This window comes from Mastacembelus armatus, chromosome 6 (genome assembly GCF_900324485.2).
Source record: "Mastacembelus armatus chromosome 6, fMasArm1.2, whole genome shotgun sequence".
Lineage (NCBI taxonomy): Eukaryota > Metazoa > Chordata > Actinopteri > Synbranchiformes > Mastacembelidae > Mastacembelus > Mastacembelus armatus.
This window is the reverse complement of record NC_046638.1, coordinates 14,033,084-14,046,787: the sequence shown is the minus strand read 5'-3', so window position 1 is coordinate 14,046,787 and position 13,704 is coordinate 14,033,084. Positions and strand designations below refer to the sequence as shown.

Sequence of the window (13,704 nt, the reverse complement as noted above, 5' to 3'; positions counted from 1 at the left end):
TGAACTGATTAGGAAAATGTAGGGATGTCAGAAGTCAGTATTTGTTGTATTTTTAATGGAGTGTGTGGTAACAGGCGTGTGTGTGTGCGTGTTCATGTTACTCTGCATTTCACAGTAATGTGACGCCTCAGAGTCGTCTGGATCTGAAGCTCTGGAGCTGCCACACCCTGAGGAAGGAGCTACTGGGCAGTGCCACCATAGACCTGCTGGACACACTGCGCACACATGATGGCAAGAGTAAGGACATGCAAACAGAAAATCAATTTGGAAAACATTGCAATCTAGAATGTGAATAGAAATGTAGTCTATGAAAATATATACAAATAGTATTTTTCCTATACAGAAGAATAAAAAGTTAAGTCCATCACCAGGAAGTTGTCCACAAAATGCAAACTGGCACACAACTATGGCAAGACATTTTAACATTAAATAGGTGGACCGGATTCATATTTAAGATATCTATAATGTATTTATAACTAGTCAGCAATGTTATTTAAATTGACTTAAATGGGAAAACTAATTTAAGAAGACTAGTCAAAAGTCCATTAAAGCAATTCTAACTTGGACATATCAGTGTTGTATCCAGGCTTCACCGGGTGTTTCAGGCCTTACAACAGACACCCTCAGCCAGGGTTTATCAAACCCCGGCCTGTGTCCAGCTGGCTTACTACGGCCCGCACTTGCAGTCAGTTGCTCTTCCTCCACAGCGGAACGCACCTCCTCCTGAACCAGCTTAGGCCTCTCCATTCTGCTGACGGTGTTGACTCAGTTGGTCTGGTTGACTTGATGGTCCTTCAGACTGCAATTGAAGACCTCTTCAATGGTTTTTCTGTGACAGACGACATCTGGACTTCTCCTACCCTGAAGTGGAATTTGTCGCTAATCTTCCCTTTCTTCAGGACCAAGGAACAGGATTTGGCGGATTTAAAGCTCTAGTTCCATGTCCAGGACATGAGCTTTTACAACCCCTGGAAGATCCACCTAGCTTCTGGTATGGCTATTGTTGTTACCCTGAGATCATCCATAAAGGCTCTGATGGGCGGTTGTCTCATGCCTGGCTTGCTGAGAGGGCCGTTGTTCTGCCGACTTGACCAACATGTTCTTTGCTAATGCAAACAGGGACACTAAGGTGGTGCAGCCAGTGACTGTCCCCACTTCCAGCTGGTGCCAGTCAGATGTGAGACCAGAAAAAGATCACCAGATTCTTGGAGTTGCTTGTTTGCCTTTAAGGGGTTGGCCACGAATGCGGCTCTCCTCCTTGCCCTGTCTCTGCGCCTCCTCCTGTGTTTTTCCACTCTTCACAAAGTCAGTAACTGTTTCCTCAGGATTGCCTGAAGATCTGATAGACCTTCCTTTTCCACATCTCCTGCCTTCTTGTACTGCCCCTCAGTGCCTTAAGCTCTTCCTTGAGGCATTGGATAGTCCTTGCTCAGTGGTTTGGAACATAGGCTGATGGTGCGGGCTTGGCCTCCTTCATCCCAAATCGCTCAGTTACAATGTTAACTGTGATTGAGGTCATAGTCTTCAACTGGCGGTCCACATCTCCCCTCGCCATCCACTCCAAAATCTGGTCTACATCCTCATGAAACTGATGCCACACAGTACTACATGTGTACTTACTTCTTTGAGTAAAGAGGCCATTGAATCCTTAAATAGGGCAGTTAAGCACCACCATGATCAGGTGGTTTTTGAAGGCTCTGAAGATGAGGTTTGGGCTGCTGACCCTCTCCATCTTAAGGACCTGGTCATGTCTTAAGGTCCTGGTTTTTAAACAAAGGTGACAAGCTGGTGTTTCAACCTTGCCCAATGAGAACAGGATTGGGTGGGTTTGATTCTCTGGGGGTTCCACTTCCAGATGCTGCCAGGTGACATTCCACATTCCACTCCATCACCTGCTCCCACCTCATCCAGGCCCCTTGCCACATTGCCATGGCACTGGTCCGTCGCTCTTCCTCCACGGCAGAGTGTACCACCTCCTGAAGCACCTTATGCCTCACCTTTAAACAAGCAACAAGTTGTTTGTTATAATTGTGACTAGTCACACTGTAATTTTGTCTCGTTGAAATGTAATTGTAGATACTGTATCTGAAATGCAGTTACGAATATTGAAGTGAAATCTATTTTAAAACAGCCTGCCATACACAACAGTCAGTACATCCATATGGCACCAGTGATGTTTACGCTTACTTCATTTATTTACATGTTACTGTGGTGGTGTTAGTGGTGCACTTCAAGTAAACTGCTTAGTTCATTACCTCCTTCACTAATTACCTAAACCGGCCGTCGGCCTGTGCTGAAATTCCCATCATATGCCACCTACCTTATAAAACATGCGTTTTTCAATATTTGTAAGTTTTTAAAACTCAATATTCACAGCAGCTAAATGCTAGATATTAAAAATTATGTGAATAATAATGTTTTTCTTTACCTTAATGTAGGACAGTTGCAATGATTAAACCTGCAGTAACAAATAAAGCAAAATGTAAATATGACTGATATTTGATTCCCTTTTACATTCATATGGAAGACTTTCAGCAAACATTAGCTTATTTGCACAGTGTGCAGTTTGAGAATAGCAATATCATGAAAGTTGCTAACTGTCTGGCTGCTGTCTTTGCTAAGCAGGTGCTTTTTTTAAAATTTTTTTTTATTTTTGTAACTTTGATGCCAAAAACACCATCTGAAAGCAATGTAATGAGTGGCGAGAGTGACCTAAAACAGTAGCTGCAAGCTGGACCACTAAACAATAAGTTGAAAATCATTAAATTCCAGAGAGTCATATTATATATTTTATTATGTAAGTTTCAATACTAGGCATGGTAAATCAGAGGGTGTCTGATTATAGCGTAAAGTACATGTACATCTGATCAAGCTTCCAGTGCCACTTTTCAGTACTTGACAGCTTTCTGCACTTGGTACAGTTTGACAGGATTAGTGGCTAGTTCCCAAGGTTCAGCAGCCGATTGTGGGGGAAGTGAAATCTGATTCTTTATAATATGTGTTTTTCCCTTCATCTGAAGATTTATCTAACTTCCACCCTAACTCCGATTCTTTATAATATTAAGACTTGTGTTTTAGTTACTGACATCATCCTGGTTACTTACATCAGTTACTGATGTCCACCAGTAGTACAGCACTGGGATCTAACATTTACCATTGAGACAGTAGTCAGTTTAGTTTTCAGTTCTTGACACAGAAGTGTCTCGTCTGTTTCTAAAACCACTGTGAAGTAAAACATGATAGCACTTCCTCTGCAACTCAACCTTTCTTTTTCTTGCCACCATTCCTGTCCTTTATGTTTTCAACCTCTCATCCTCTCACTGTCTCTTCACTCTGTTCTTTATGCTTCCTCCTCGCCCTCCAGTGGAGAACGTCCAGCTGAGTTTGGTGCTGCAGACAGAGAACAAAGGCTTGGTTGTAGCGGGAGGCGAGCTCAACGTCTGTCTGGATGGCATGGTTGTTGATCTGGGCTCCTTGCCCAATGGCAGCACGGCAGCGGATAGTGAGTCTTGTCTTTACCACACACACACACACACACACACACTCTGAGGTGAAGGTGATAACAGAAATATACAGAGAAGCTCTCACACTACGGGCATGCACACAGATGTTTCACTGCTGTAGTGTGAACAATTTTAGCCGTTTTCATGGTTTCTGTTTGTGAAAATTCTGGATTTTCATTTGGTCACAATATAGTCACGATATATTAAAGTAAATTTACACACACTCTTCTCACAAATATATAATATAATAGACAGTTTATTGGTACAGAATACACCACAATATTCAACCATTTTACCTCCTCTCACTCCTCCCTTCCTTCCGTACTCTCTGAAATGTTTATTAATGTTGCCAACAACCACATACATATTTGCTCTCACACATGCATATGCATTAACTGATATAGTAGAATGATTGTGTGTTTTCTCATCCTGGCAATGACTGTTTTCCCCATGTGGAGAAAGCCAGAGGTTTTACACTGTCTAATTGTAAAATTTCCAAAGGCACTTAACCACAGGGCTTTGAATGAATAGTGTTACATTTTGTTTTTTGTTTTTTTAAAACAGTGGGATGAATGTTGACTCTTGGGTTTATTGTATGTATTAATATACATATTTAGTTATATATATATTTTTTTTATAATTTTATTTAATCAATGAAAGTTTAATTTATTTTCTTTGTTATTTAAATTGTGTTGTTTAACCTGTATTGTACAGTGGATGAGTACAACATAGTTTGCCCATGGGAATTATACAGCTTTATGTATTAGTGGCTGTCATTTATGAATTCGCATGGTTTAGCTGTTGCATCACAGCACATTTATGGAAAGAGACAAGGCTCACATGATATTTAACACATATTTAGATAGCATAAAGGATGAGCGAGAGAGGAAGAGTGAGAGAATGTGAGTATAGAAAGGAAAAAGACTGCTTGGACTGTGTTCGTATGGCAGCAGTGAATGTATGCTGTTTACATAGGGAATGGAATTTAAAAGGAAGAAATGAAGTCTAAATGATCATCCTTGAGCTCATTGTCACTACCACATTTCAGTTTCAGTTACATCATTTAACGTTGTCTTGTAAAGTGACGCTGAAGTTTGCCCCAAATCTGACCTGCCAGCATGACACCCAAGTGACCAGATTCCCCCCTCAAATCTGAGGTTGACATATTAAATCACCATCAAATAACATAAAGAGCTGCAAGTCTGAAGTCTTACCCTACCTCAGTCTAAGAGATCTCCACTTTTAAAGCCAACAGTGCTTACAGCAGGACTGTTGCATGGATCACAAGGGAAGCTCAGAGCATCACAGTCACCCAAGAAATCTTGCGATGGGCTTGTGAGAGGCAGAAATGCCAAATCAGTACAGAAGTATCAAAGATATGGTTGAGGAAATAATATTAAAAATGTTTGTTTGTGTTATAACGAAATGTTAGCCACTTTATTGCACTTGAATTCTTTGTCACTCTAATGGTGATACTGTGACAGCCTTAGAAATCAATAATCTATGAGCCAGTAATACAAAGTGACCTCTAATAGAGAACCTGAGCTTTGCTACTATCCTTTTAACCTTTAGCAAGAGCTTCACCCAATCTTTTCCAGGATACACATCATTTACCTACTTCATCATGCATCAGCTAGGCTCTTGTCAGTGTGAACAAATTTCCTTTCATACGCCCTATGTTAGCTTAATCCTGCCAACCGCTCTGCATGTTCTCCCACTGCAGTGGACGTCTGAACCCTGCTGTGACATCCTTAGTATCGTTTATTTAAATTTATGAGCTGCTCTGCTTCTGCTGTAAGTTTAAAATAAGGAGGATAATATTCAAAGATAACAGCATGTGAATATTTGAATATATTTCAACTGATTTGTCTGTAGTTACTTGGCATGTAGCTCTTGAATTTCCCTGCTGCACTCTGTAAAACCTAACTCCAGAACAATGGTTAGCATATATATGTATTTATTTATTTCAGCAACGTATGAGTTTAAGTGGAGAGGCTGGATATTTAAATAGTGTGTCGGAAGATTTTCCAGCCTGCCAAGAATTATGTCAAGAATATTTAAAAATAATGTGACTTAATACAAGCAGAATTTTTTGACTATGCACAGCTGCAGAATTGCTAATTTTTTTACTGAATGTTAACTTATGTTAGAGAACATTTAATGCTTGCATGTTGCTATATCCAAACCAATATAAAATCAGATCAGAGCCCTCAGATGAAAAAATTTCAACCCTTCCACACACTCTCAGTCAACAGTATTTTCTGCTACCAGACACTACTCTTAACATTTTACTTTCCTTTATGGCTTGAAAGCAAAGACTTGGTGTCTTTTCAACAAATACATGGTTGTTAAGCTGCTCTTAGCCAGGGCTATGCATCCATCGCCTGCACCACACACACACACACACACACACACACACACACACACACACACACACACACACACACACACACACACACACACACACACACACACACACACACACACACACACACACACACACACACACACACACAAGGCTTTTCATAGCGCAAGATACAGAGCCCACAGTGTATTCTAGTGCATGAATACAGGGCTGGCAGTAAGGGCCAAGGCCTGCCACAGCATGGATTGTATAAATGTATTTCTTTGTTTAGTGTGAAGACACGTTAAGAGGAGGTGGTTTGTGTGTGTTGTTTGTTGTTTGTTTTTTTTTTGTTTGTTTTTTTTAACATTTTATATGCCAAAACGATTGGGAACCAATGCCTTCACAGAACAGTTTCATATATTGGATTTTACATTCTTGCCAAAATGAAAATGAGAAAAACAAAAAACACACATAAGGGGATAAATACGGTAAATGGGAGTGCAGTTAAAAAAGTCGGGTATTTAGACGTCTGCAGCTCAAAGGTTAATATATCAATGAAGTCCTGGACCCCTGTTTCTTTATATGGTCCATTGTTTTCTTAATGTCTTGTCAAACTCTGTATTCACACACACACACACACATATACACACACACACATGCACGCACGCACATATAATCATAGACATCGGGAGTGCGTTTTTCTAATTTGCTTCTGAGAATTGCGTAATTGGGTCTTATTGCTTGCAGCTCGTCAGTACAATCGCCTCTTGTGATCCCTAAGCCGTCAGGGTGCATGGTAGCAGGGGGGTTTCCTCTCCTGCCTTGCAGGGCCAGGGATGATAGAGGTTCTGTGTGTGTATGTGTGTTTTTGTGGGGGAGGCAATGCTAGTGAACAGAGGGCTGAAGTGTGCCCACTATAACCAGGGTTTCAAACTTTTTGTGTGTAGATGCAAGCGTTTTCACACTTGTGTGTGTTTGTTGGTGAGTGTGTGTAAATATGTTTTACATGTTGTGTTTGTGTACGTCTGTGTATGTGCGCAGGCATATGTGGGCTGCCTGCATATATAAGGTGTATAAAGGTGGGAGTGTGTTGCCTTCTGGTGGTGTTAAGGCACTCTGTTCTCGCTCTGAACGCACTTCTGTTAGTTTGAAGGTTTTACTCATTTCCCCTGGCAACTTTTCTGACACTGGCAAGCTTGCACACACACATGGCAGACTTCATAAACAAACCTTTGTATTTTGAGGTGAGGGGAAACAGAAGGCTGAACAGAAAGACTTTTACTCTGAGAATATTGCTGTGTTATTTAAATGTTAGATCCTCACATACAGACTTCATGTATACACAACTGTCCATTAAACAGAGGCAGAAGAAACATACACAAACTAAAGACTATCCACAAAGACACACCAGTAGCAAACGCTCATCACCCTAGACATGTCATGCAAGACTCGGTACAAGTATGTGCCAAATAATTGTTGACTGTTTGACATAGAAATTCTGTTACTTCTGGTTAGACCTCATTCAAACCAGCAGCAGTCTGGGTGGAGACAAATCCTCTATTACATGTAATATTTTACCAAAGTAAAAAGGATATATTGTGATTTAGTAATATCCTGAAAATACATTTAGGAAACAGCCAGATTTAAATGTCTAATTTGTGGTTTAAGTCTAATTTTGCAGCAATCTAGGTTGAAATTAAAAAAAACGTGTACTAAAAACATTGTTATTACTTGTTATTACTGGGGTGGTGTTCAATGGACACGTGTCTCGTTGTATGGTAGCTAACTGGAAAGCAAACAATTTTTTTTTTTTTTTTTTTTTTTAATAGACAGTATATTGCAGGACTTTGTCACTGGTGTTTTTATGCCCATGCTAACCATTTATGGCACAGCAGCAGAACTTTTCAGCAAAATGGTATTGAGCAGCAATTTGTCGATCCACAGAGCTGTTCTACACAATTTTTGGTAATGCCTAATGTTTTTAGGCAAAAAGGCCAAATATTCTGTGGTTCTGGTGTCTGAAATGTAGCAAGGTGCTGCTTTTCTGTTAGTGTATGATCAATTAATTTGTGGTGAAAGTAACGGTTAGTTCTGACATTTGTTCTCTTGCAGAATTCATTTACACATTCCATTATTGCTAATTAGACAACTGAGGTTATTCCAGTAACCTTGAGTTTCCAACCCATGCATAGCAGCAGCTAAAAGGTGAAAGGTGCCCTCTGTTGTTTTAGTGCAGTTTAGATGTTTTTGTGTCCGAAGGATGGTCACTTTGGAAATTCTGTTTTGCTACACATGCTTCTGTCACACACGCACACACATAGCGGACTAGTACTTAGACTTGTGCCATTAAGAGGGAGGGGGTAAAACTCAGTGAACAGGATATGACACAATGGTTTCTCCTCAAGACCACTGTTTATTTTTCTGTATGTCCATTGGGTCTGCTCACAAGCAGCCCTTTCATAGCCACAAGACAGCACCCTGTGTGTATGTCTGTGTTAGAGAGAGTGAGTGAGTCAGTGAGAGATTACCTGTTTGCTTTAGCTTAGATAGCAGGGTATATATTTGTGTAAACATGGACGCTGTTTAAGGTCATCATAGCTTCTGTGTGAGTGTCTTGCACATAGGAAGGAAAAAGTAAGTGTTTTCGAAAAGCATGGTATATGCCTGTGGTTTTCAGTCACAGCTGGGGCTGAACATGTAGTATCACATTCACTCACACCACCAAGACTGTATACCACGACAATGTACTTCCATTTCCACATGTTTCAGATATATATGGATTTAATTATTCTGGAGTTTTGTTTTTTGTTTTTTTTTTAAATATAAACACAAAGTGAGATAAATCTCACTATGAGCATTTTCTTATTTCCTACACAGCTCTTGAGAGAACTAATAACGCAGTGTTCAGTGTTTGACAGTAGTGTCACCTTGTAACCTCCAGGCAGAGGCTGAAATTTTGAACTGAAATTGAGTGAACTTAAAGGGTAACAAATCGAATACAGATACTTAAACTGGTGATATTGTGGTTACAAAAACTGCCCATACTATTTAAAGTGTTTTTAAATGATGGTGTTTCCACAGTATAATCTACCTTGCAAAAGGTGTTTAGATAACAAAATGTTAATGCTTTAAGTGGGATATACAGGGGTTGGACAATGAAACTGAAACGCCTGGTTTTAGACCACAATAATTCATTAGTATGGCCATGGATATTGACCCTGTGGAGCTCCTGATGAACAGTTTTGGTGGAAACAGGAGAGTTGAGGTGCACATTTAATTCTGCAGTGAGTTGGGCAGCTGTGGTTTTAGGTTTTTTGGATACAATCCGGTTTAGCACCCGGACATCCCTTTCAGACAGCTTCCTCTTGCGTCCACAGTTACTCCTGTTGGATGTGGTTCGTCCTTCTTGGTGGTATGCTGACATTACCCTGGATACCGTGGCTCTTGATACATCACAGAGACTTGCTGCCTTGGTCACAGATGCGCCAGCGAGACGCACACCAACAATTTGTCCTCTTTTGAACTCTGATATGTCACCCATAATGTTGTGTGCATTGCAATATTTTAAGCAAAACTGTGCTATTACTCTGCTAATTAAACCTTCACCCTCTGCTCTTACTGGTGGAATGTGCAATCAATGAAGATTGGCTGCCAGGCTGGTCAAATTTAGCCACCTCCAACAATAAATTGGCCAGTGTTTTCAGTTTTCATTTTCCAACCTCTGTGTGTAATATATATATATATGTATAAAAATTCAGCCTGATATATTTGGAATATTTGTGCCACTGAGTGTATATATCTTTTTTTTTTTTTTTTTTTTAAGAGTAAGCAGAAAACAGACATCTGTGGTTGGTGTGGGCTGTTCGAAAAGCATGACTGGCATCACTCCTGATGTAGCATACATTTACTTGCTTTTAAAAATATGTCTCTTGCCCCCTCTATAATGATAATATGTCTTTGCAGAGATTTTCTATTCAGACAGACCAAACCTGAGGCGGACACAGAGTGAGGAGACTCCCAGTACTGTGGGATCTAACGGCAGGTCAGCACGCACACACACACCCATACACACACCATCACAACACTGAATGAGATTCAGGTACAATACAATCACCTTGATGACATAGGGATAAATATAGTAATAGTAATATGTGAGGTGGATGACAGCATATTGAATGTATTGTGTAGTGGTAGTATCGTCTGTCTCGTGAAAGACAGACATCTCAAAAACTGCACAAGTTGTATGAAAGGTTTTTCTAGCTAAAAAGAAAGTGGTCTTGGCTTTTATTATGAAGACACTTCATTTCTGAATAGATTTCTGCAGTATCAATAGCATTTGTTTGTCTTTTAACAAATGCTTAAGCAGACAAAACACACACACATTTCTGATCAGATAGTGTGTGGCTAAATAAGATGAATAGCTATAGAGGTCAGGCACAGTTTGTTATGACTTACAACACTGTAGGTTCATCATTTAGGTTATGCGTAATGAAAGATACTTTTGTCCTTTTAAAGTGAAAAGGTACATATACACTGTGCTTTATTGCCTCTCAGCTGTAATGCTTCATACCAAAGAGAAGTAACAACCTAACAGTAAGTCCACATTTTTCCTGGATTGTTGTTTTTGTCACGAAAAGTAAATTTTATTTTAAGTTGGGAGACTCACCAGTTTGACATTTTTTCCTGTTCCAAGTTACATACAAGCTCATGGGGTTTTTGGATTCTATTGTAGTATAATAATATATAGGACACACACACACATGTATCTGTGTAACCTGGAATGCACACAGAAAACCAGCTTTTTTAGTCATCACAATACAAATAACAAAAGTTATCGCACAATAATGAACTTGCCTTTTTGTGAAACACTGTTTGCAAAACTCCTGTATGAAAATCATAAACCCAGGACATAATTGTAATCCAAATAAATCAAAGAAAGAAGGGAAAGCATTGAGTGACTGTGCCAGTATGGTCAATTGGAGCACTTAATGCAGTGTCGGCATGTTATTCCCCGAGTGTGGTTTCAGATGCTGCTCTCACTGAACAGTAGTGAGATAATAAATAGTGGAACATGCTGCATTTTTTTAAAGCTTTGCGGTGGGGGTGCATGGGGTCAGATGGTATTTCCTGTAAACATTGTAGGGGGGCATCAAACACAGTTCAGCCAAGAGACCAAACCGCCGCTGTCATGGAGAAGCCGTCAACATCTCCATCCTGTCTAACAGATGTCTGTGACAGAAAAAACAAGAAGTTTTTTCTGTGTCCCATGACTAAGAGCTCACATTTGTACACACATTTGTAAGTGTAAAAAATACATAAATGTATATATACTTCAGGTGTCAGTGCGAGTTGTTTGTTGCCCTTCCTGTGCTGCTTCTCCCCAAATTCTGGTCAATAAACAACTGAGTGTAGCCCTAAGTCGGTTTTTTTGTTGATGGCTCTCCAAGCTTGGACTCAGCATTCCTTGGTCCCAGGGAGGGAAAGCCAACATGTTTTTCTTTGTGCAGAACTTCTTGTCGGAAAAGCACAGTTATATTTAGCGTTATGAAAATATGAGGGTGTTCAGAGAGGAAAAGTAGCCGACATCAACACCTGTGTGTGTTTTTATGTGCTGGTTTCAGCCATGTACACACTTGTACGTATGCTAGACCTGTACATGAGTCACGAACAATGGTACTGATCTGATTATAAGTTGTCACAGCAAAGCTGTGCTGTGTTCCACAGGAAGTGGGCATTGAAAGACGTTCAAAAACATTTCTTTGCCATATTACTCCCTGTTTCACTGCAACTCCCTTTCACCTTCCCTCCCTCCTGTCTTTCCTCCTCATCTCCTTATTTTCACTTTTTCTCCTCATCTGCTCTACATCCTATTCTCTTGTCTCTCTCTGTTCACAGGAGTAGCAGGCACTCGGCGGGGGGTTCGCAGGGCAGTTCCCCAGGGTGTTCCAGAGGGGGCTTTTTGACAAATGGGGAGCTGACAGAGGAGCCGGTGCTTGGACCGAACCCGAACAGTCAGTCCTCCAAGAGTCATGAAAGCCCAGGGAACAGCGCAGGTATATAGCCAACCTTAAGTTTAGTCATGTACTCTACTGTGATTTGTTTGTTATTGTTGTTTGTTGTAAAGTTGATTCTGTTTATTAATGGATAGAAGCTGCAGAAAGTAACCATGCTATGCCATGATGGAATAATGCCTAAAATATATATAAACCATTTTAACATTTACTGTGTTTACAACATGAATGTCAGTAAATCAGTCTGCCTTTATTACTAAATTAGTATGAGGGATTTTTATAGTATCTGTCCAAATCTGCTTTCTACTGTAGACGAAAAAAAACAAAGCTGCAAAGCAACCCCATATAATGCTGTGTCCAGCAGAATGGTCCATTATGACTCTGTGCTCTGTTGTTTAAGTGAAAGATGTCACATTACAGCAGCATAGTAGTAGTGAGCTTATTAAACAGACATTTCCATTTTACCTGTTGTCAAATAAATTATATAGAAATATAATCTGCCACTGATTACGTTTGCCATTTTAACCAGAGAAACAATGGTGAGAGATAGCTCTCCACAGCACCACATCAGCTTAGAACCTCGATTTGACAATTCTAAGCTAAAACTGTGACAGTAAGTCTCTTTTTCATCCCCCCTCTCCATCTGTCTCATACCCTTTCCTCTGTCTTCTCTCAGACAAAGTTGAGTTGACGTCAAATGGGCTAGATAACAGCCGTGGGGGTGTAGCCCATCATACACCTCCACCGTCCTCTCCATCAAGCCGGTCCCCAGCCGCCAGCAGCAGCAGCAGCAGCCCCAGCCCTTCACCAGGTCAAGATGCCCTGGGTCCGGCCACCCCGGCAGAGCCCAGCCCCAGTACCACCTCTAACACAGAACAGCCTAGCAACAGCACCACAACAGAATCCACCACAGACTCGCTCCCAGCAGGGTAAGTCAGCACATGCAGCGATAAAGGGCATCTCACAATATTATAGTAGGTATGTAAATGTAATTTTTAAACACTGTCTGTCAACACAGTGTAAACCTCTCTAAACCATACAGCATTGAAATGAATGTTTTTAAGGGAAATCGCAAAACTTAAGCAACAGCAGCTGTTGATCAGTGGAGGTTTGTGGCTCCATGTGTCTGTGGAAACCCCTACATATATGTGCTGTGATTTTTCAAGGACTTGGTTATTGGTATTATTGTTCTTCTTATACCTCCGAACCATTGCAGCAACTACGGTTCAGTTTATGTTCAGTAACTACTGATGCTCCTCTACCCTCTCCCATCTTTATGAAATCTCACGATCGAAGAAAGGTGTTATGTTCCAGGGTTATTTTTTGACCTTTTTTGTGCAGTTAGCCTTAATTGAAAATCACAGGTGTAATCACCTTTGCTGCAGTTATCACTGTTGATGTCACTTACTCACATTGATATTATACTTTGTCTTTGTATTGTACTTTGATATTGTCCCTCCAGTTTGTTTTCAATATAAAGCACTGTGCATATGTTATTGGCACTGTAGGTATTTTAGATTCTTATCACACAACACCATCAGATGTCTGATTGATTCTAGGTTCATTGTGCAGCCCATTGAACAGGACAACAATTTCAGCAGTTGGAATCAGTCCAGGATCATATGAAGAGACAGAAGACATTGGCATAGCCTGATTCTAAAGAAGAACTGCAGCAGCTTCTCCAAGGTGCTGCAAAGTACCAGGAGAAGCTGTGTGCAGGTCAAACCAGATAGAACTGCTTCTGGCTTAAAAGACAAAGGAGAAATATTGCAAATACTGAATGAAGTTAATTGGAAATGAAATGAAAAACTATTTCTGTAATTTATATTAAAAGCTGTGTATT

General features: G+C 40.3%; 1 protein-coding gene across 3 annotated transcripts in view; it reads left to right on the top strand.

The window, feature by feature from the left end:
• Window positions 1-13,704, top strand: part of wwp2 (WW domain containing E3 ubiquitin protein ligase 2) — a 48,441-nt gene that overhangs the window by 5,032 nt on the left and 29,705 nt on the right. For all 3 annotated transcript variants that reach the window (XM_026310957.1, XM_026310955.1, XM_026310956.1), the window contains exons 4-8: window positions 116-237; window positions 3,365-3,502; window positions 9,814-9,892; window positions 11,746-11,903; window positions 12,538-12,790. In XM_026310957.1, coding sequence (XP_026166742.1) covers window positions 116-237; window positions 3,365-3,502; window positions 9,814-9,892; window positions 11,746-11,903; window positions 12,538-12,790 — 750 coding nt within the window. The remainder of the gene's footprint in view (window positions 1-115; window positions 238-3,364; window positions 3,503-9,813; window positions 9,893-11,745; window positions 11,904-12,537; window positions 12,791-13,704) is intronic.